This window comes from Ambystoma mexicanum, chromosome 2q (genome assembly GCF_040938575.1).
Source record: "Ambystoma mexicanum isolate Mex_15411 chromosome 2q, UKY_AmexF1_1, whole genome shotgun sequence".
Classification (NCBI taxonomy): domain Eukaryota; kingdom Metazoa; phylum Chordata; class Amphibia; order Caudata; family Ambystomatidae; genus Ambystoma; species Ambystoma mexicanum.
The window spans coordinates 434,037,164-434,060,807 of record NC_090924.1 but is presented as its reverse complement, the minus strand read 5'-3'; the positions used below and the strand labels follow the sequence as shown (position 1 = coordinate 434,060,807).

Sequence of the window (23,644 nt, the reverse complement as noted above, 5' to 3'; positions counted from 1 at the left end):
ACTCACGGGTTGGGGGGCCCATACCAACGACTTGACCATCAGCAGTCTTTGGTCTCCATCGGAGTCCAGACTACATATCAACCTGTTAGAGCTGAGAGCTATCAGACTAGCGCTGAAGGCTTTTCTGCCATCTGTACAGGGGAAAAATATCCTGATAATGACGGACAACACAGTGGCCATGCACTACCTCAAGAAAAGAGGAGGCGTAGGATCACTGCCACTGTGCAGAGAGGCAATGCAGCTCTGGTTTTGGGCAATTCAAGAAGGAATCTCTCTATCGACAGTTCACATAGCCGAAGAGAAGAACTTGACGGCGGACGCTCTGAGCAGGCAGAGCACAGTCTCCCACGAGTGGGAACTAGCTCAGGAAGTCCTTCAGGAGATCTTCGCCCTTTGGGGAACCCCTCAAGTGGATCTGTTCGCCACCAGTACTAACAGGAAGTGCGATCTGTTTTGTTCAAGGGAATTTCCCCTGAGAGGAGCTCTAGGGGACGCGTTCGTAGTGGACTGGGAGTTTCCACTCCTGTACGCGTTTCCACCAGTCCCTTTCATTCCTCAAATGATCAGGAGGTTGAGAAGATTCAGGAGGACCATGATCCTAATTGCCCCAGACTGGGCCAGGAGAACGTGGTACCCGGACCTTCTGGACTTGTCCATCTGCCCTCCAATTCGTCTTCCACTCAAGGAGAATCTTCTCTCACAGAAAGGAGGTCAGGTTCTCCATCCAGACATCAGAACCCTCAACCTTCACGCTTGGCTTCTGAAAGGTTGAGATATAAGGATTGGGACCTCCCTGATGACCTCATGGAGGTGTTGCTTTCGGCCAGAAGGCCAGCAACTAAGTCTTTATACCGCTGCCGTTGAAACAAATTTTGCAGCTGGTGTAGAGAAGAGAATATCGACCCCTTTTCATGTGGTACACCAACAGTGTTATCCTTTCTACTCTACTTGGCAAATTCAGGCCTTCAAGTTGGCACTATCAAGGGCTATCTCGCAACGCTATCGATCCTCAAGCGCACTGCAGAGGGGTCATCATATTTCAAATTACCCTTAGTAGTACAATTTCTAAAGGGATTAACTAATGTCTATCCTCCAAGACCGTTCCAGGTTCCTTTATGGGACTTAAATTTAGTCTTAAATTTCCTGATGGGTACTCCTATCGAACCACTCCACTCTTGTTCGCTAAGATCTCTCACCCTTAAAACTGTCTTATTAGTGGCTTTAACATCTGCTAGAAGGGTGAGCGAATTACAAGCTCTATCTTGTAAACCCCCTCATACAATTTTTCATAAAGACAAAGTTGTCATACAGGTGAAGCCTAATTTCCTCCCAAAGGTGGTTTCTGAATTCCACATCACTCAGAAAATTACCTTACCTTCATTCTATCCCCCTCCCCATCCAGCAGACTTGCTAGGATCAGGCAAGCAGACCAACTGTTCGTAGGTTACTCAGGGCACAAATTGGGAGTAACGATAACTAAACAAACCATTACCAGATGGATTATTTTGGCCATTCTGGAATGTTACAAACTAGCAGGGAGAGAGCCTCCTCAAAATCTTAGGGCTCATTCAACCAGGGGTATTGCAGCCTCCTCGGCCCTCCAAAGAGGGGTTCCGGTTCGAGACATATGTGCGGCTGCCACATGGTCGTCCGCACATACCTTCACAAGATTTTACAACCTGGATTCCTCCTCTAGTCAAGAGACTAGGTTTGGCAAAGCCGTATTACATTCTGTTCATTCCTAAAAGGAAACATGGCGTTTTACTCCCACCTCCAATTACACACCACTGCTATGGGAGTCTATCAAAGATAAGGAATACGTCGGAGGACACAATCCCTTCGAAGAACAAGTTACTTCTTACCTGGTAACGTTCTTTCGATGGGATGTTTCTCCGACGTATTCCTTATCGCCCCTCCCATCCATCCCTGCAGTAATACCTCCCTTGTGGTTGCAGCTTACGCTCCTTCAAGGTCAATAACCAATTCATGTAAAACAACTGTTAACGTCAAAACGGAACTGAGCAACAGACGCTGCGTGAGTCTATTTATACGCGTGATGACGTTGGCGCCGATACTTGAGGTTCGTCGAGGGACATCGGCTCGAGGGACGTCGACGCGCAGCGCCCTCTACTGAAAAAATGTTCCGAGGCCAGCAAGTTGGGAGATGATCTATCAAAGATGTGGAATACGTCAGAGGAACATCCCATCGAAAGAACGTTACCAGGTAAGAAGTAACTTGTTCTTCTTTCTCATAGGACTTCCTTAACAATACAGGTTTCTTTTCTGTGTCTGTGTCATAAGTCCACATATGCTTCTGGTTCACTTCAAAAGGCTTCTTTCCTTTACCAACATGTGACTCTCACACACTTTCCTTTGTGGTATTTCTCGTGGTTACCACCTTGCTTTCACACTATCCAATAGTGTTTTGCTTTTCACTTGTTTCACTTTGTTCCCAAATGCAGTCGCTTTAAGTTCACCTCGTTTGCAAATGCACATCACTTTCTGTTTAATTTGTGCAACATTCTTATATCTTTTCCTCAGTTCAGCATTAAAAAACTCATTATGTAATTGCCAACTTATTCAGTAGTTCACATTGGGTCTCCAGACCCATTTGTCATATACTTTTACTTGACTGGCATCCGCCGTTACACACACCATGCCCCTGGAGCTCCCCGTCCTCAGTGATCCTTCCCTGTCGCTCACAGGTGTGCAGCTGCTCCTCCAGGTGCTCTGGTTTCACTGTTGGGTTCTCGCTCACTCCTCTCTCACTCTATGGGAGCTCCGGCGAGCAGCGCTCGCTTCCTCCAGACTTTCCTGCAGCGGTCAGCGGCGTCTGCGAAGTCTCTGTTTCCACAATTCAAACTGGGAACACACGTCACAGGGCTCTGCTCTGCTCAGCTCCTGACCCTCTTGCACCCCGCTCTGGCCTCGGCCTCTCACCTCAGCATCCTTATGGCTTCTCTGCAGTAGTCGGCGTCATTTTCACCAGCCCATATTCTGCATGTTCCACCTCGGATTGCTGTGCTCACCTAGCTGGAGCTCTTCTCTGTTCCTGCAGCTCTCCCCTTTTATACACCTGCAACCATTTAACAGGTTGCAGTTGTAAGTTCTTAGTTCCAATTTCCTGACCATAGTTTTTGGGTCATGCCTGACCCTCACAACAGTCCTCAGGCCTCTTCCTCGTCTCAGTACCAGAGTGGTGAAATGGCTCGCTAGTGTGTACTACTAGTCGCCTCTTCCTCGTCCCAGTACTATGGTGATATGATATGGGGGAAATGAAGGGAAGGGATTGGCAACAACCTATAAAGGCGGGGGAGGGTAACGTTGGTTCTCACCAGAAAAGGGCGGATACCATGTCTCACCTGCAGATAGCCTCTCCCCAATCCCCAATCCTCAAGGACCCTCCACCCAGGTGTGATGCTCTCTTGCATCTCCACCCCCATGGTCAGGATCCAACAGCGATGGCCTTCCACCTGAGAAGAGGATCCATGGGGAGTAGGTGTGAGGACGCCGCAGATTTCTCACAGTATGCTCATTGAACTGAATGGTCCATGTTTCTCCTATGAAATCTTCCTGTGCAGTATCATGATTGTGCTATGTTTTTACTGGAAACTTGGCGTACAATTCAGAATGGAAAGGAAATCCTTCAGTTGTTTTGGTTTCAGCTTCGATCAACAAAATTAAACACTTCAGTAAATTTTCTTTTCTATCTTCTGTTTGCAGGGCTGTGGGCTGCATCTTTGGGGAGCTCCTGAACAACTCGCCCCTCTTCCCTGGAGAGAATGACATTGAACAACTGTGCTGTGTGCTGCAGGTCCTGGGGACACCCAATGAGAAGATCTGGCCAGTAAGTAAAGAGGATATGTGGGGAATGGTGCCCTGCATTCACCGCCTAGGCCTCAAGCAACAGGCACTCTTATGTTCAGTGGGTGAGAAGGGGGCTAAAGTCCTTTCTTTCACCATATGATGTATGAAAATCTTAAAGCTTAACGATAAAATGGTGGGAATCTTGAATGAGGCAAATGCATTCTGTCATTTTATTTTATTAATTAATTATTTCTAATGCGCCTTAGGCCCATAGGCAAACGGGTGCAACACAAAATACAAAATATAAACAAAAAATAAAACACCATAGAAATATTAAGATAAAATACACAACAGACAATACATCTGCAAATAATAAAAACAAAGCTTAGAAAATATAAAATTAAAAACACACAATAAAAACAAGTAAGCCAGATATGCTATAAAAAACATCAAGACACAACAAGCCGAAAACTAAACGATCCAATAATGTAAAGTAAATTATTTTCAAGGCTTTATTAAAAGAAACCAGAGAGGTATCCAAATGTATGTGAGATGGCAGATGGTGCCAGAGAGCCGCAGCAATACAATTAAAAGCTTGTTTGCCAGCCCCCTCTAGCTGTATCCGGGGCACAGTAAGTAGATTACTCTGATTAGATCTTAAGGATCGCAAATGTTTTACATGCATCCTCCGTTTGAGATGTGTTGAATTTTTCCCCAAAAGACATTGATGGGCGATAGTAAGAATCCTACAGTGTAGGCGTTCTTTCCCCAGCAGCCAATGCAGTGATCTACGAGCCACAGTAGCATGTGTTCTGCCCTTAAGGCAGGCTACAATCCTGACAGCGCTATTCTGAAGCACTTGAAACTTGGCAATGTTACTCTGTGAGGTGCCCGCAAGCAAACTGCTGCAATAATCTATTTTAGCTCTGATTATTGTCCGAGCTAGGGTGGCACAATTTTTATCAGAGATGTATGGCCTAATCCGGCATAGACAGTATGCCGATGATGAGATCGCAGCATTAACATGATTATTCATAGAAAGTGTAGAGTCCACGTACATGCCCAGTGTATTAACCTTAGAAAGAACATCAATAGTAAAACCACTGATGGTAAAACTCTTCTATAATGCCAGTAGTTTAGCCTTTGCTCGTCCCCACCAGAATGAGTTCTGTTTTGGCCTTGTTAAGTGCTATCCCATTGTATGCCATCCAACTTTGAATGAGTTAGAAAATGGCGTTAATTCTGCAAGAGTCTGCTTCATAGTCACCTGAGAGTTGTAACAATATTTGAGTATCATCTGCATAATTTGTATGCAGAATATCCTTGTCATTCAACAAGTCAAACAATGGTTTTGTAAAGATATTGAACAACGTAGGTGCCAGACAGGAACCCTGCAAGACCCTGCACAAAAGCTCACCAGGGGAAGCCAGTGACATCTTACAGAACACTCTGGCTGATCTACTAGATAAAAAGGATCAAATCCAATCCGCTGCCGTCTTGGAGAAGAAAGCCGTGGACTGAACTCTGAAAGAACGGTAAAATCAACAAGATCAAAGGCTGCGGACAGATGTAGTAAGAGAAGAAGGGATGCATGGTCATTGGGCCTCATTCCGAGTGTGGCGGTCCGGAAACAAGGGTGCCAGTAAGCTCACCGGCATGCTTGTTTCCAGACCGTCACATTACAAGTCTGCTGCAGGGGCCGTTGCGCCCGACAGGGTCAGGCAGACGTTTCACGGAAGCACCGGCACCATTAGCAACGGTGCCGGTGCTTCCAAGTCCCCATTTCCGGGAATGGGGACTTAACTAAAACCGCCGCCTGACTTTCCGCTCCGCCGAGACTTGTAATGTCCCGGTGGCACCGGTAAGTAAGTCGGCGGATTCAGTGTTTCAGGGTCGGCGGCAACTAGACGGTAACACGGGCGGGTTTACCGCCGACCTCATAATGAGGCCCATTGTCCATAATTTGGGACATGCTTTCTTTGACGTCTAAAAGAGCAGGTTCAGTCCCATGATGGGCTCTAAGGCCGGATAGTGCCACATTTCAAAAGGAAGGGCATGTTCTTAATGGGACCATAGTTTGTAGCACTCCAGAAAATGTAAAGTTGAATAGTTTCAAAAGTTGAAAATAAATTGTTTTAAAAAGTTAGGTTAGTCCAACCTTATATCCTCCCTACCTCTACCCTTTTTGACTTCGTTTTTTAAATTTCACTACTACTTAAGCAGGGGAGAAGGGACTACTCTCCTATCTCATGCCCCTCACCTAACCGCCTACTTAACAATACTGCTCCTGGCAGCCTCACCACTCTTCCCTCTTCATGCAATCTCTGGCTGTTTATTTTAAAATTCTACTATCTTGTTTATCTAGATTTTCAATTTGACATTTTCATCGTTCTGTACTTTTTGGTCTATATTTTCAGTAGTTGCTGTTTGTATATTCTTACTCCCTGCATCTCTAACATAGCAAAATGTGAGTTATCAATAAAATCCAAGCAAAACTGTTTGTATCCTTCTTTACAGTCATTATGATAACAAGTGAGTACCTATTGTGATGAATCTGATGATGTCATCACTCCTTTCCCTGGGATAACCTCTTCCCATGTGGCCAAGAGACGGCAGTCGATGGCTGATCCTGGGGGTGGCTATATGTGGGAGGAGCACATGGGGGGAGGTGATTCCCAGGGGAATATCACAGTTCATCAGGCTCACTGATGAATAACCCATTCACTCTCGCGAGGTCAAGAAAACCCCCTTCCTATATTTTTCATGATGTATTTTTTTAAGAAAAACAAGAAAACTTTGATTGTTTTAACATACAAAGTTTATTTATGCAATGTCAATGATTCATAGAAGAACAGCAGATTTCTGTCTTCTTAGCAGAATAAAGCTTAAATCAACAAAAGTTATTACTCTTCTCAATTCATCATACGGCAGAGATATCATCAAACAAAAGATAACATTTTTCTCATAACGTACACTATGGAATTTGTACATCTATTTGTCGGTGCGTATATGTAACAGTGCTGGGTACAATACAAGCAGTACCACATCAGCAAAACTAAGTTTTCTCAATGAGGTGCTTCCTGTTGACACCACACAATGCGTTTCGGGCCAATCTGTCCCTTCTTCAGGTGTAATGGTTATCTATTCTTGTGATCTATCCAGGATATAAGAGATAACTATCCATCAGCTTATTGCGTTGTTAACGAAGTGTCAATTCTAACATTCCTGATTACTGACCTGTCTGTTGTTGTACTGACTGGTCTATTCATGAAATTCCCCGAGCAAATTCACCAGTTGAGGAGCTGTAAGACATGTTAATACAGTCTTCAACCTTCTAGAAACACTTCTCAATGCATGCGTACTAGATGCTGAGCACTACACTTCCACCAATGTATCCACAAACTAACCTGCTTCAAGAGGGTAAGACTCCTGGGTGTAAATTATCTACCAGGTTCTGGACACCGGGTCAGTCCCTCTCTCTCCTGTCATCTCTGCAAGCCAAATAAGAGGACTTTAAACTATTGAATATGCATGTGTTTCTTATCCTACTCCACCTGGGGATAATCACATACTCCCCAATCCCTCTAGGGATGTCCCCTCCCTTCCCCAGGCCCTAATGGCCCATTATAATATCCTCCCTCAACCCCTTGCCAACTCCACTTCCTATATTCCCCCACATAACATAGGGAACAATCTGACATCAACTGGGACGAGGAAGAGGGCCAGAGCAATAAAGATGACTAGTACCAGGAAACCAACACTCCGGCCTAGTCTTTGGAGATTGCTCTGACACAGTAGGAACTTTAAATTCGACACAGCTGATGATATGGGGTGTGAGCTGCAGGATCCAATCAGAGCAACAAAATGATCTTCAGGCCTATCTACTCAGATGCCTTCTGTGAATGGAGGTCTTCAGGAATCAATTCCATCAGAATAACGGTATCTAAAGAGTTGGGATTGGAGAGTTGCAGGGCCATCTTGGAGGGTTCCTCTAGCTTCCGCTTGGCATTTTGCTTGTTCACATGGTACACTTGACTGACCTTCCATCAGCCCGCTTGCTCTATTCTTTGGTTTTATTCATTGAGTACATGCATGATTTCATAGGGCCCTTCCCACTTGGCAGTATGCTTGTTCTCAGCACCAGGTCACCAACCTAAAAATACCTCAACTGTACTCACCTGTCATACAGCCGTTTCTGCTTCTCTTAGTTGATTTGCAACTTCTATTGGACCAGGGGCCAGATGATCCTCAGACAAATTCTTTCTTTCAGAATATTCAAGACATTGTAGAGCTCCTGTCAAAATGAAAAGGGGAGAGGCCAGTCAACGCCTGCTGTGTTTTCGTGGCAGAGAACAGGGCCCAGCAAAGCTGCTTGCCCCAGTTTCTTGAAACTTCAGACATCAGCTGCCGAAGAAAGTTCTTTAAAGCCTTGTTTAAATATTCCGCTTGGCTATCATTCTCAGGGTAATGGATGTATACATACATGTATATTTATATCTCTATATGGGGGTAGAGAAGTATGGGGATAGGGATTTAGGGAGTGGGAGGTTGTTGGGGACACACCATAACAAAATAAATTGGTTGACTTCAGATCGACCAAAAGTGCATGACCAAGCTGCAGACTTTCAAAACAAAGTCTTTTAAAACACATAGAACCAAATATATCAATATTTACAAGTGTTCCTGGTAAATTAACAACCTACAAGTTGAACAGCAAATGCTCCAAAACACATCCATGCTTCAAATCTTGGACATCTTGATTTCTCTAGTGAATGTTCCTTTGGTTTTCCTTTCTATACAAACAGTGGTATCACTCTGCAAACTTATAAGCATTTTTACTAAAAACTGGTTCAATACACATCATTATAATTTGTTTCCATAGCAGTCCTCTGTAAACTCGGCCAAAAGCATCAAAGAAGTCTAGGGAAGCCAAATAAAGGTAGAGATGGGGTTGCTTGGATTTATTGGAGCTCATTTTTATCATGTCCTTAATTTGACGGCTGGGACCTGGTATATTTGCACACAGACGATGCCAAGTTCCTGCCACCAAATGTTCATCATTCTCACAGTGGAGTTAAAATTAAATGCTCTCTACCATGCAAGCAAGCATGGTAGACGGCATTTAATTGCAACTATTAATGCTGCCTATCATGCGAGCATGGTAGGAAGCGTTTACTCATTTGCATGGCAGAGTCTAAATGTGCAGGTCAAAAAGCGACGTGCACGCCTGTATACCACCTTTTGCCCTGCACATTTAGACTCTGCCATGCAAATGAGTAAACGCTTCCTACCATGCTTGCATGATAGGCAGCGTTTATAGTTGCAATTAAATGCTGTCTACCATGCTTGCTTGCATGGTAGATAGCATTTAATTTTAATTGTAAAAACTGCCTGCCATCTGTGTACAATGGATCCCTATGGAGTCTGCCTGCTTTATGTTGGCGCATAAAGGCAGCAGGCTCCATAGCGGTCCCTATCATTTGTTCCGGCATGTAAATGCATGCCAGTGCAAATGCTGGGTCATTTGTATGGCGGAGAGGAAGGGAGGTAGCAGAAACACAAGTTGTGTTACGCCCCTCCTCTCCGCCATACAAATGGGGGAAAATGTGGCACGGAATTAATGCAAGGCGTAAACACCTTACTGAAGGCTTTTACGCCTTTCATTCACGTTACGCCACTGAAGAAAATTTGCTCCATTCTGTGTCTCAAATGGAAACACAAATAAGGCCATTGTATGTAGTAGAGGCAATTTTGCAAAACAATTTTGCTGTGGTGCTAACAACTCTTACTTCCTACCCATCTGCTTAGTTCTTGCGATGCTTCTAACATTACCAGCAAACTGTAATTTTCATGGATGCATTTTACAACACTTTTTATATATTGGGATTAGTAAATACTGCTTCCAAGTGGTAGGGAAGTTGTTGGATCTTGATACGAATGTAAATAGTTCATAGAAAATCCAGGACGACTGTGATGCTGGAAATGTTTTTGGAGGGACAGGGCCTCCTAGTCCTTGACCTACCACTTCTCTGTGTGTTCTTTATTTGTTTTCTGACACTGAGGTCCAGCCTGGACCTCTGGCAGTGCAGCTCTTCCTGTTTTCCTTTTGGTGAACAACACCCATGGGATACCCTTATGGCACCCATGGGTGGGGGTACACCCTTGTACTCCATATGTGTGCTTTGGGGCACCTTTCTGTTGCCCACAGAGCAGACTATGGGCTGGTGGCAGCTACATGCTGACTTGGCAGTATCTGAGTGTCCTCCATTTTTTGACCTGGGCCCATCATAGGAATCAACATGATTCCTGAAGAAAGGCAAAATAGTCACTGTGGCCTCTTGGTATCTATTGCCTTTTACCTTGTTTCCCAAAGTCCTGGTAAGCCCTGACTCTGTCCCTTCCTACTAACTGGCTGTTGGGTGGAAATACCATATATGGCTCTGAGGCTGCCTCCTGTCAGACTAACTGGAGTCTTCCCAGGGGTTGTGTGTTGCGTGCACACCCTTGGGGTGGGACCTGTATGAATGGAGTCTGAAGTGAACTCACATTCTGTGTTGTGGGTGAGTGGTTTCTGTATGTGATACAAAGACTGAGACAGCCCTGACTGAAACTGACATGAATGCAGTGTAGTGTGCTGAAAGGCTGGGTGCTTATCCCAATCCACATTCTTTGTTATGGGTGTCTGGCTGGAGTGAATGGCCTGAATGCCTAAGCCTGATTGGCTGCCTACCTGCATGAATGCCCTTCTGCGTGATTGGTTGACTGAGCCTGGCTCAGCCTGAGTGAATAGGGACCAAATGTGTATAACAGGGGACCTCTCACTCACCAATTCGTTCGGAAGCTGAAGTCAGAGCTGAAGCAAGAAGAAGCTGTTCCTTGAAGCCCACCTGGAGGAGAGGTTTGCTGCTGCAATTTCGTCATGTAATCCAAAAGCTGCCATGTTTTTCCAAGGACTGATCCAGAGAGGACCCATTTAGGAGACCTCTCCCCAAGCTACGAAGGACCATTGTGCAGCCTGCTACTCTTCATCAGAAGTGCCCTGGAAGCCAGTCCTGTGTGCCTTCCTTCGGGAGAAGTGGTCTTTGTGAATCCTGAAGAAGAGTGTCTGAACATCCCGAGTTGTAGAAGTCCATTGGTGTCACCCAGGGTCCAGAGGAGCATTCTTGACTGCTGAAAGCCTGTTGCTGTCTACCGCCCAGAAGAAGGGCTACCCTGGCATAGTGCTACTTGACACCCAGAGCTGTGAATGTTCCAAACTGGCAAATAATACTTCAAGGGACATCCTTGCCATCATAACTGACTGCCTCTTCCCGCCAGAGAAGGTCCAGGATTGCTGAGTGCAGAGGAAGGTCCGTCAGTGGGTTTCCTGCCACCAGATGACAACAAAGATGTCCCGAGGGTCCAGACTTTGTGAGGGTCCATGGTCCACTCCAGTGATCAAGTCCAGGTTGCCAGAAGCCGTCCAGAGGTAGTTGCAGTGGCTGCAGCACCAAAGAACCAAAAGTCGGAAAACTGCAAAATATTCCGAAACCCGACACCAAAAAGTCTCCAGTGGACTTATTCTCATCTGTCAAGCCTTTAAGTAGCCCACTGCAAGTTTCATCTTCCCAGGACTTCTACAGTCAGAGAAATCGGCGACCAGCGGAGAGCAGCGCGAAGAGCCAAACTGATGCACTTCCAAAAGACTTTGGTTAAATGTTTCGTCTTGGACTCAGCATTCCAGAGGCTCCTTCTTCAAATGGGGTTCGATCCTCGAAGGGAAGCGTTGAGTGAAACCGAGAAACTCTGACACTTCGCCTGCCAAGGCACCAAAGGTACTGTGACTAGGAAGAGCGCCTTCTAGCCTCAGGAGCCATCATGGAGTCCCAGATTCATGTTGGATTCTGTTCTCCTGTGGCCTCTCAGTTACTTTGGGGTGGTAGAACCTTTAAGTAGAAAGCAGAAGGTTATTGAAAATGTTTGGACTGGGCTGTAAAAGACAAGATAAGTTACTCCCTAATTTTTCCATTACAGGTTGTCCAGGTGAGGGGGATCCTCACACCGAATTGTGTATCTAGTCTAAAGAAAGTATTCTGCCATTGTTCATAACTAACATGTCTTCCTTCCCCAATTTATGCTGTTACAGCTCACTTAGGAATTCAGATGCCTATTTAAAACTGTCTGCAGTTGGCACACTTATTACTGAATTTAAGTATTTTGTGGTGGTATCATATAGAGTGTATATATTTGCAAGTCTTTTAATAGAACGGCATGAGTACAAAGTGTTATTATGTATGTGTACATATTGGTAGCACCCTTATTTCATATAAAGAAGCTGTGTTATCACTTAACATAGTGTGTGGACATTCCTTTGTGGGGGCTTGGGGATTCACTGTACTTTAGACCCTGCCTGTATCACCTCCTGATAGCTTAAGCCTTGCTGCTTGTGCAACGTTATCAAATTGAGATCCTTGGCTGGGGTTGCTCTGTGCGGTTGTCCCTACCATATAGAGGGCAGAAGTATACATACCCCACTCCAGTCTTTACAACGACGCCTCATGTTGTTTAATCATCACTATATTTGCAGGGCCATTAGGGCCAAAGGACCGCACATTTTTCTTGCAGATGATAACCTTATGTTTTCCATCTGTGTATTGAGTCAGTCAATAATCTGTGGTGCATCACCATATTTTTGACCCTGTTTTCACTGCTATTATAATCTCTTCGCTTAAAGGATTCAATTGTTATACACTGTTATCCTTTTTATAATTGTTCCTTGTGTGCCAAATTATTATTAGCGAATTCTAATCATCACTTGCCACTGATGAGTAAAGGCGGTATGTTTGTATTTTTTGATCACGTCTCTCTGTAGCCCTAATGGTTTTGATGGGCTCTAACTGATGAACATTCTCTGTATTTACGTCTCTAGTTAGCAATGGACTGATCGTAATGGCAATGTTTTTTATTTCCATTAATAATAATGATCATGTTGTACATGCCCAGATTCCGCTATAAGGTTTCTGAACCGTTTCGAGACAATGTCATGGGATTTCCATCTTATTGTGCCATGGTATTAGTGCCAATTGATTGCAACATGATAATTTATGGTATCAATATTACGTTATCCTAATGATGTTGCCGCTATAGCATTCTGATTTTTGTTTTATTTGCGTACAATAATTTAAGTGACAAAGTAACAAGATCACTCAGGTGAGTATTTTTTATTATGATCTTATCTACTAACTCACAGCTTTGTTTTGCAATAAATATTTAATCTAGAGGTGCAACTTCACTACATGAAAACCACATATAGCTATCCGAAATGTCCCCATTAGTTCTACCATTAAGCTTAATCAAATGCCACCCTGTCAAAGGCGAAGACCTTAAGACTCCTAACTTGTTGTGTTTGTTTTGCCTCAAAACAGAAGGCGTTATATTGGTAACTGGTTCTTCTATCACAGAAGAATTTAATAAGTTCTGCAGGCAACATGCATTAAAATCACCAGCTGTAACTTTAGTGCCGGTGGGTTATTCAGTTCGCCACTTGGTAATATGTCTGCCATTTTGATCAGGTTGCTTTCAGTGCACCAGAAGGATCATAAACATAGATCAATCGGAGAGGGTTCTCTTTTCCATCTTTATCAATGTCAATTCCTAAGGCTGATATGTGCAGCCTTGGCATGTACTTGCAGTACGGTGTTGCAACATATGTGTTCTTGACTCCTATCAATAGGTCATACCATAACGTCTGTCGGGTTCAGATAATGTAGAACAGCCGTCTACAATGGAGTGTCAACCTGCTAACTCTCCTTTATCATGAAGATATCAACATGTTCACAAATGCATCTGAGTTCTTTGTATCTGGTTAAAAAGTGTTTATTCCCCTATTTATTACATGTCAAGATATTTAGTGTGGAGGCCACCAGGGGGCGCAGGCAAGATGGCTGCCTGATCCACGAGCTCTCTTGATGGCCCTGGGAAAATCGCGGAGACTGAAGAAATAATGGAACGCGTGCTGCACTAAAGCGGAAAAACCGCTGTATGAGATTGCCGTGATCCTGGAGACACCTTCCTGAAGCTTGGGCCTGCCCCGTCACCGAGTTCTCCATCGGAGTGTTTTCGCACCCTCCCCTCCCCCATCGGGTCCCGGGGCATACGCGGGAGGAGGCCCTCTCGCCGCACCGCCCTCGGCGTGAGAGAAGCGTCCTACGTGGCTTTGCGCCCATCCAGGCCAGCCGTCCCTCTTCCGACACGAGTGCCCAGCGGGGGGAGTCGCGGCCAAGACATCGGGCTGCGAGACGTGTGGAGCCCCCGAGAGCCTCTCCACCCCCCTCTGCACCTGCACTACTGGAGCGGCTGGTGATTCCGGGTCGTCGCGGGAGTGCGCCCGGGCCCTCCCCACAGTGAAGCTCCATAGACCCACAACCGCCACTATCACCGGCGCCCTTCGAGGCCTGGGCCGACGCGGGAGCGCGCCCGGGGGCCTCCTCTGACCCACCAGCAGGAGCCAACAAGGCAAGGGGTGAGTGCTTAAGCCCAGCGGTGCCCCAACACCCCCGAGACAACTCCAGTGTGGGGGAGAAGACCCTGGTGGACCCACAGCGGGCCCTCAACGCAGGTGAGGCGCACTCCCCCCTATAGGGCAACCGATCCACTCGAGGTTGGCCAGGGGTCTGCAGCTGAGACACTATGGAGACGGGGGGAACCCCAGAGCTCCAATTCTGGGGGAAAGTTCAGTGGACCGTGGGAAAGCCCCTGCATAGCCCAACTGCCGTCACTGGAACACCACCTGGGAACCTGCTCCTAGGGCACCAAGGAGTAAGCCAGAACAGGGGTGGCGGAGTCCGCTCTAGGAGACAGATTGATCCCCAATAAGTCCAAACAAGTTCAGGTCCCCGCAGGCCGGATCAGACTTTAAGCCTGGCGTGAGTGGGACAGGAGGGGAACTCTTGATCAGGAGTAAGACCACTGAGGCCACCGAACGATTGCAGGGACGTTGAAGGGGGAAGCAGCCCATGAGCTGGAAGGAAGCCTTGGCGAAATGTCAATTCTCAGTGGAGAGCCCGGAGATGGAGGCCGGACCCCCCTCCGCCCAAGCCCCTGACATGAACGTTATGCAAAACAACATCCAAACGATCCTCGAGGAAATTAGAGGAATGAGAACTGACATGGGGGCTAAACTGACTCCTGGAAACACAAATGGACGTAAGATTTAAGGAACTACAGCAACGGGAGGAGGAACTCCGTCGCAAGGTGGACGACATGGAAAATCGGGAACGGAGGACTAATCTCAGGATTTTTTGTCTAGCAGAACCCAAGGGAGAGACCCCGCCGGGCCTGGAGGCAAAGGTTCAAGACATCATTAGGATCGTCCTGGGTTCTGACTCGGGAGAGTCCGTCCTAATTGACAGAGTCCACCGAGCTGGAGGAGGCGGAAGGGGTCCACGCTCGGTCCTCGCCAAATTTCACTACTACACGGACAAAGCGCGGATACTCGAGAGGGCAAGGACCTTGAGGGACATACAATATGACAATTCCAGGATGGCGATTTACCAGGACCTGTCCGCCCTCACGCTGCAGATGAGGAAAAAATGCTCAGAAATCACCAGGTGGCTACAGGAGAAGGGGGCCCGATATAGCTGGGGTCACCTGTTCTACCTGGAATGTGAATGGCAAGGGGTGCGGCAACGCCTCATCACCGAGGAGGATATCCTGAGAGCCACAGATGAATTGGTGGGAGACTCTCCTGGCCCCTCTGGGGACAGGAATGAGACTGGCAGAGACTCTGCCCGGGCTCCCCGGGGTCCCCCCTCGAAGCAGGGGAAACATAAGCTGAAAGGCACACGGAAGTTCCAGAAGACGAGGCACCCGCCGGCCGATCACGGGGACCCCGTTTGATCTCACCAGGAGAATAACAGGGTGGTTTGCATAAATGCATTGGCCAATACAGTTGATTGGGGTCTCCTCAGTTTCGAGGGAACCACACACTATCTGTTGAAGTCGCCAGGGTTGGCGGAAAGTCTGCTTCATTGATATGCCTTGCTGTTTGGGTCCGGTTTGGGGGGAGAGAATCCGGGGGTGAGAAGTGGTGTGGGGGATCCTGGAGTACGTGGGGTCCCCTCGATGGTCCTCCGGTGCCGGCAAATGTCGGGTGTTGTCTTTTGGTTAATGCCACTGTTGGCAAGGTTTATGTTTAACTGATGTATTTGAACATTCGAGGCACCCCTATGCGGGAGTCGACAGCTCAACATCCTCTCATGGGGGTGGCGGGTCGGGGGCTCCCAAGGTTGGTGTCCGCTCCCCGGCATCCGCTCTAAGTCAAATCAAGACAGAGTTGACACTCCATGAGCGGCACGGGGGGGACGACAGTGGAGTGGGTCCCCACATGGGGATCATAATCCTGACCAAGTTCGGGAAGGGTATTCTTAACACAAAAGTTGACGGGCATGTTCCGTATCATCTAATCTCCCGGGGTCTGGGTAGCAGCCCTGGTGGTTCGTTAACCAATCCTGATGCTTGTCGGGCAAGGAAGACGAACGCCTTACACAATGGGTAAGGGAGATGGGGTATAAGGGAAGGGGTGGGGGAGGGATATAGGAAACGGGGACACCACACCATGGCAAGGGGACTCAATTCAATTGATGAAGCGGGGGTAACTTATTGAAACTTCACAGGGTAAAGACAGCGACGATCATGGCTGAGGGAAGGATTGGTACGCTCAACGTCAAGGGACTAAACTCACACAACAAGAGGTCTCTTACAAGTAACATGTTTCGCAAACAGAAGCTGCTGGTCCTCTTCTTGCAGGAAACTATATGAGGGGGGCGGAATCGGAGATAAAGGGGAAGGATATTGGTAGGAACTTCTGGGCCTCACAAAAGTCTTCCAAGAAGGAGGGGGTGGGTATCCTCTTGGGTAAATCATTCCATCTCACCGATGTAGAGACGAAAAGGGGCTTTGGGGGTAGATTTCTGGGGATCAAGGGCCTGTCCCAGGGCATGAGGGTTACGTTAGCCACCTTGTACGAACCAAATACGGGCCAAATCAAATTCCTCCACAAGATCCTTGAAGTCATGGATAGTTGGGAGGAGGGAGCCATGATTCTGGGGGGGGACTTCAACCTTATTTCAGACCCACATCTTGATTGGTGGTCGGTCAGAGGGGTCGTGCCAAAAGCCCCCACCAGGGACAATCTAGCATTGAGAGACCTCTTCTGGGAATATTATTGGGTTGATGTTTGGCGGAAATGTAATCCTACCCCGGGGGGCTACACATTTTTCTCCCCTCCCCATCAAACATACACCAGAATTGACTTAATGTTGATCTCAGCGGAAGGAGGGGGGGAGGTTGGAAACTCTATGGTCGAATCAGTGACCTGGTCGGATCATGAACTCCTTGTCATGGAGTGGCGACTACAGGACACTCCGAAAACATATTGATGGCGCTGTAACGATACCCTCATGAGAGATCAGGTCTTTAAAGAGTTCCTAAGGAAAGAGATGGAAAATTACTTCACGACAAATGACACCGGGGAAATCCCAATGGCCACCGTCTGGGAGGCGGCTAAGGCCACCTTCAGGGTCCTCCTAATTGCTGAGGGTTCGGCCAAAAAACGAGAGAGAGCACTAATAGAGTCCAAACTCCGCGACGACCTGCGGGTCCTGAGGGCCCAGCTCACGAACAGTAACATAGACCGCGAAAACCTTATGAGTGAAATGAGAGGCAAGCCCTGCATGCAACTCTAATTGGGGAGGTGGTCAAAAAAATGAGATACACGAAACAGAGATACTACGAAAAGGGAGATAGGTTCGGTACCCTCTTGGCACACAGGTTGAGGGGAAACAGAGCGGGTAGGAGAATAGAGAAGATCAGAGATGACACTGGTAGTACCCAAACAAAAACAGGGCCTATAGCCGAAGCCTTCGCAAACTTCTACAAGGCACTCTATACCAAACAGGAAGGCGAGTCTTTGGATAGCATAAAAAGCTAGCTGAAGGACCACCCACTCCCAAGACTCACGGATCTTGAGAGGGAAACACTGGAAAAAGAGATAACCGGGGAAGAGGTGGAAGAGGCCATTAAGAAACTGAAGGTAGGCAAAACCCTGGGGGGAGATGGCTACACGGCTGATTTCTACAAACAGTACCAATCAGTGTTGATACAGCCGCTCACCAAACTCTTTAACCACATTAAATCTTCAGATGCTATCCCTCCGACATTCCTGCAGGCCATAATCACGGTGATCCCTAAGCCCGGTAAGGACCCAGCGGAATGTGGCTCGTATAGGCCCATCTCGCTATCAAATACGGACGCAAATATCTTTACAAGGATCCTTGCAACCCGCTTAGAAAAATATCTTCCTCGATTGATCCACCCAGATCAAGTCGGTTTTGTGATGCATAGACAGGGGGCCGATAGCATGCGCAAAACCCTACACATACTAAGTTCAAAGGAAGTTAGGGTGAAGGGGGCACTTCTTCTGTCCCTAGACGCAGAAAAGGCGTTTGATTGAGTAAGCTGGACCTTCATGGAAAATGTCCTATCATCTCTGGGAATGGATCCCAAATGGCTAGGATGGATGAGAGCCCTTTACTCGCACCCCTCAGCAAAAATCACAGTGAATGGATGTGAATCCGAACCTATCCCACTGGAAAGGGGCACAAGACAGGGGTGTCCACTCTCCCCCCTTATATACGCCCTAGTAATGGAGCCTTGGGCCAAAGCCATCAGGGGAAACAATAAAATCCAGGGTGTTAATATGGGTAAAGCCAATTGTAAAATAACCCTCTTCGCGGACGATGTCCTGCTCTATCTCTCCAACCCCTCCCAATCAGTTCCCGAGGTACTAGATAGCTTAGAACAATATGGGTCCCTCGCAGGTTACAAGATAAACCTAGATAAATCAGTGGTGTTCCCAGTGGGCCAACTTATCGACGAAGAGAAACAATATATTGAGGGCCTCCCGCTCTGTAGGCAACCTGAGGGATTCTGCCACCTGGGGATCCAAATACCTTCGGGTCTTGCAGATCTTTTTACTGCAAATTACCCTCCCCTTTGGTTGGCGGTCAAGAGAGACTTGGAACGCTGGTCGAAATCTGGCCTCTCGTGGATGGCGCGCCTTAACTCCATCAAGATGGTCATCCTCCCCAAATTTTTATACCTATTCCAAATGCTGCCGACTCAGATCCCGAAGCCGTTCCTCCTAGAGATCAAGCGTACTCTCCTCTGCTACCTTTGGGCGGGAAAATCCCACAGAATTGCATACGACAACCTGATAAGGCCCAAAGACGAGGGCAGAGTTAACTTCCCTGACCTGGACACGTACTATAAAGCCTCCCAGTTGCGAGTCCTAGTAGATCACTTTACAACGGGCCCTAAGAAACAGTGGGTAGAGCTGGACAATCTGCTCTTTTCCCCGGTCACGCTAGATGAATGGCTCTGGGTCCCGAAGGTTAGGATTCCAAAAAGGATATTGAGACACCCAGTCCTAGGGGTGATATGGACTTTATGGAAGGAAGGGGGCTATCTTAGGTGGCTCACAACGTGACCTTCGCCCCTGAGTTTCATATGGGCTCCCCCACTCTGGGAGGGTATCAATGAGCCACTGGCCTTCCAGCAGTGGTACGAGGCAGGTCTTTGTAGAGCCGGTCAGCTCTGGACGGATGGGGCGTTCATATCCTTGGAGGATCTGAAGGATGCCCTCAGCCTTCCCAATCTCTCCCCCTTTCGATACCTACAACTAAAGGGTGCCTTGACCGAAGGTAGATGGGGAGACACTCTCAGGAGGGAGCTAACAGATTTCGAGAAATGTATTATTACACACAAGGGGACGAAGGAGGCTATATCACGGCTCTACGGCTATTTGCTGTTCTCTATCTCGCGAGACCCCCCCACCTTCCCAGACACAGTGGGAGAAGGGCATAGGCACTCCCATAACGGAGAAAAGATGGACCAAGATATGTAGGCAGGCCAGCCGCTCTACAGCCGCCGCCCAGTACCGTCACCAGGCTCTAAAGCTGATCCATAGATGGCACTACTCCCCGCAAAAAATAGCTAGAATGAGAGCGGGTTATGATCCCCATTGTTGGAAATGCCACACAGAAATAGGGGACTATGTACACATGTGGTGGAAATGTCACGCGGCACAAACCTACTGGAGAGAAGTCCTCTCTTGGATAAAAGAGGTAGATGGGTCACAGCGGCACACTCACATTGGTCATTGGCCTGAAGACACACACACCACTTCAACAGGGTCAGAGCATTGTCAGCTGTACTCACCTAATAGCCATGTGGTTTGTCCAGCACAGCGTTCCATGTACCGTGGCAGCGTGGATTTCCGCAGTACCATTGAGTCATGGGTTGAGCCTGGGAAACGTGCGCAGCAGTGCGTAATCAGTAGCGTGGCATCACATACCATCTGTACATTCAACGAGTGATACTGTTTCCTATTGCCGAACCCCATCTCAATTGCACGTGGTACTGTCAGCTCAATGTGGGTGCAGTCAACTGCACCTATGCAGTTTGGCATGCCTGCTATGGCATGGAAGGCCAACTTGGTGGCAATGACCTCGGGGAGGGTACGGGGTAGGGCTATGTGTCCCGACACATGGCACAACAGGGCATCCAGTACCTGTACCAGCTCACCGACCGTGTGTTGATAGGTGCCAGTGCCAAGGAAATGCAGCACAGACACAACCTTCAGGGGGGGGATGGCGGTGGGGGTGTCTATGTGGCTGCTGATGTTGTCCTCAATCATGGCAGTGATGTACAGGATTGTTGGATGGTCCAGCCGGTATAGTGTGTGGATCTGTCCTGGGGTAAGGTTCCAGGGTGAGGCCCGGATGCGTGGTATTGCAGGCTGCCTGCAGGGTTGTGCCGGCTGGACAATGGGGTTTGCCATAGGTGCAGGGTTGGCTGGTTGGCGCCTGCGCCCCCTCCACCTCCCGCTCTGCACCATTACTGCCATCATGTGCAGTGCTGCCTGTTGGTTGAGTAGGCCCAGTCCAAATGCTACTAGAGCTGCTGCCTGCATGGTTCTGTGTTGTGTTGGGCTGGGTGTGGCCCTTTTGTAGGCTCCCAGTGAGCTGCTGTGTCCAGCTGGGCTGATTTTGTGCACCTGTGCCCTGATTCAGTTCAGCAGGCACTGTTTAACGTCATGTTCGAGGGGGCAGCGGTACCGCCACCGTGATCACGGTTTTAATGCCATTTTTCTGGCGGTGTTTCCGTGTCCGCGCTAGTTGTGATACTCGCGGTGTTTCGTATTGCCGGTAATGGAGGGGTTTCCGTGCAGGTGGACTTTACGGGACCCTTAACTCTGCAGTGGCGGTTGGGGGAGGTGCTATTTCCGGGGCCGCGGGTCATGATTGGGCGGACGTGGAAACGGTGCCGGTATGGTTTTACAGGCGGCGTTAACTCAGGACCGGTGTACTTGTAATGAGGCCCATTGTAATTTTCCCTTTGTCTTTTATATTGAGTTGTAGACTCACATCTCCTTTTTGTTTATGTATCTGTGCAAATTCGGCATTGGATTTATGATTAATGCTAATATTAATTGGAGGAGTAAAGCTTTAGAGCGTGTTCTAGAATTCATAGTAATCGGTAAAGACATTTTGCTTGGTTACCTTATTTAGTTAGACTTTCAGTTTTGTCTAAAAGCATTGGGCCTTCTTCCGATGTGTGTACGCTTTTAAAACAATCTCTTTTCACATACATGCGGGAACTAGAAGGTTCAAGCAATAGCGCGGTCTAATACAGTCAATAAGCTTCCAATGGGCAATTGGATGCAAATCACTTTCTATAACCTCTGATTCTCCTTGGCGGTCCACGGAGCCCGCAGACACAGTAGACACTTACTGCATTTCATTATGAGGAGGGTTTAAATCTCCCAATTCAAGCGAGTAAGCGTAGAGCATACAACATCGTTGTGCCCAGTCAACCAGGGTGCTTAGTTGCCGTTTTCTGCAGCAGGCCTATCCTCTCTCTCTCACCATGGGCAAGCTAGATAAACAGAGTGTTCTACTGCACACTGTAGACAATTCCTGAGAATGTTGATGCAGGTCCAAAGCAGCAGCGTTTTCACTGCAGACTCGGAGGAAGTTAAATCTGCACTGCTTCAAGCTTCCACACAGCCATGGGTCTCTGATGCCATGATAGCACAGCTGCCAACCTATGGAAATATCCAGTTTTTAATCAAAGGAAGAGGATGCCATCTACTGTTAAAGATATGTGTCATTGTGTGTTTAATTGCTGGTCTCATGCAATTCTATATTTAAGGCACCTGCCACCAGCCGAGATGTTTGTGTTACGTGTTCTGCCTGGCAGACTCTAGTATTGTGACCTTATGGGCACTGATGGTAGTCCAGGCACATACCAGCTGCAATCCGCTTAGTTAATAAGACCAGGTAATCTTTAATATACATATGTACAGTTGCCACATAGATATAGTTACTCTTATAGTATTTACATTATGAGTCCACCCACCGGCCATCCAGCTCAGGCCCACATCTGACACATTCTGAAAATTCACACTCAAGCGCTCATCAACATTCTCCTGAGCGGTCAGTCACACCATGCACCAACATTCCATCAGCATTCAGAGATGGTCAGCAGGACAGGACAGCATTCATGCTACATAACATCTCCATTCCTACAAAACAACGCACAACCGTTCAGTCCACTCATAGAATTCTCCCTCAACCAACAGTCAATGGACCAGGTCTAATACACCAGTAGCACGCTGTGCATAGGTCTTACCGAAAGAGGGTAGCATAGGTGGGGAACCACAGATTGTCAACCTCCTGGACTTTGGTGCACCCCCATTTGTGGGTTTAGGGACTAAGCCTGTGAATCTAGACTGCCCATACCCAAAAACTCTGACTTTATAACAAGTGATATTACACAGCATCCAGGGCAACAACAAGGTGTGTCACCTAGATCATCACCTTCCACTATCCTTCAAGAAAACACAATGCAAACAACCTCCCATCATAGATGACCTTGAGGAGACAGCAGTGACAATACTATCCCACCGCTCCTGTATCAATAAAAAAGGATAATGTTGCATCCAATGGGTATTCACATTCTGTTGCCACCTAAAATTTCACTTCACATTTGTTATACTCACTGCGCAATATACACACTTCCCAACTACTCACAATTTACACCCCATTGTATAACGACAGAACTTCCAATAGAAAGACACACTCCACTACTGCATACACATAAACATACACCTGCGCGCCCCACACTTTTCACGGTTAGATGGCACCAATATGTGGCACCTCCTGGAATGCTACATAACTACTTTAACAAGTTAAACTCAAACATCCTACACTTTACAGTAAATTAACAAGTGAATCCAATGATCAAGTCTTTGCTTTTATACACTATTTTATCTGCAGCTTTTATAGTCCGGACTGTTCTCATATTTTTTTATAGAGCTTATCTTTCTCTTCCGCCTGATGCTTCTACCATAAGCCTATATCTATACTCCTATTTGCTCTCTTCAACTTGCCACAATAACTGACTGTGTCATTTTCACTTGTAGTGCTATCTCCAAGCACTATTTTAGAAAATATCTCTTTTGGCGCATAGCCTATTCAGCATTTAATAAACATCTAAACCAAAACATTTTCTAACTTTTTTCCTACTATCCAACTATACCCGTAATACATCTATGCATTCCCCAAAACAATGGAGTGCATTATATTTTTCTTTGTGTAGCTTGACATTTTCTTAATTGTAACTTCCTTTAAAGGCCACAGCATGTAACATTCACCATTCATCATACAAAACAATTGCATTGGAACAACTAACCCTAAATTACATTTTTAAAGTTAACATCCCTAACATTTGCTAA

At 47.0% G+C, this 23,644-nt stretch overlaps 1 protein-coding gene across 2 annotated transcripts in view; it reads left to right on the top strand.

Annotated features, from left to right (window-relative positions):
- CDK20 (cyclin dependent kinase 20) overlaps window positions 1-23,644 on the top strand; it is a 635,467-nt gene that overhangs the window by 562,790 nt on the left and 49,033 nt on the right. For both annotated transcript variants that reach the window (XM_069647476.1, XM_069647474.1), the window contains one exon: window positions 3,724-3,847. In XM_069647476.1, the coding sequence (XP_069503577.1) occupies window positions 3,724-3,847 (124 nt within the window). The remainder of the gene's footprint in view (window positions 1-3,723; window positions 3,848-23,644) is intronic.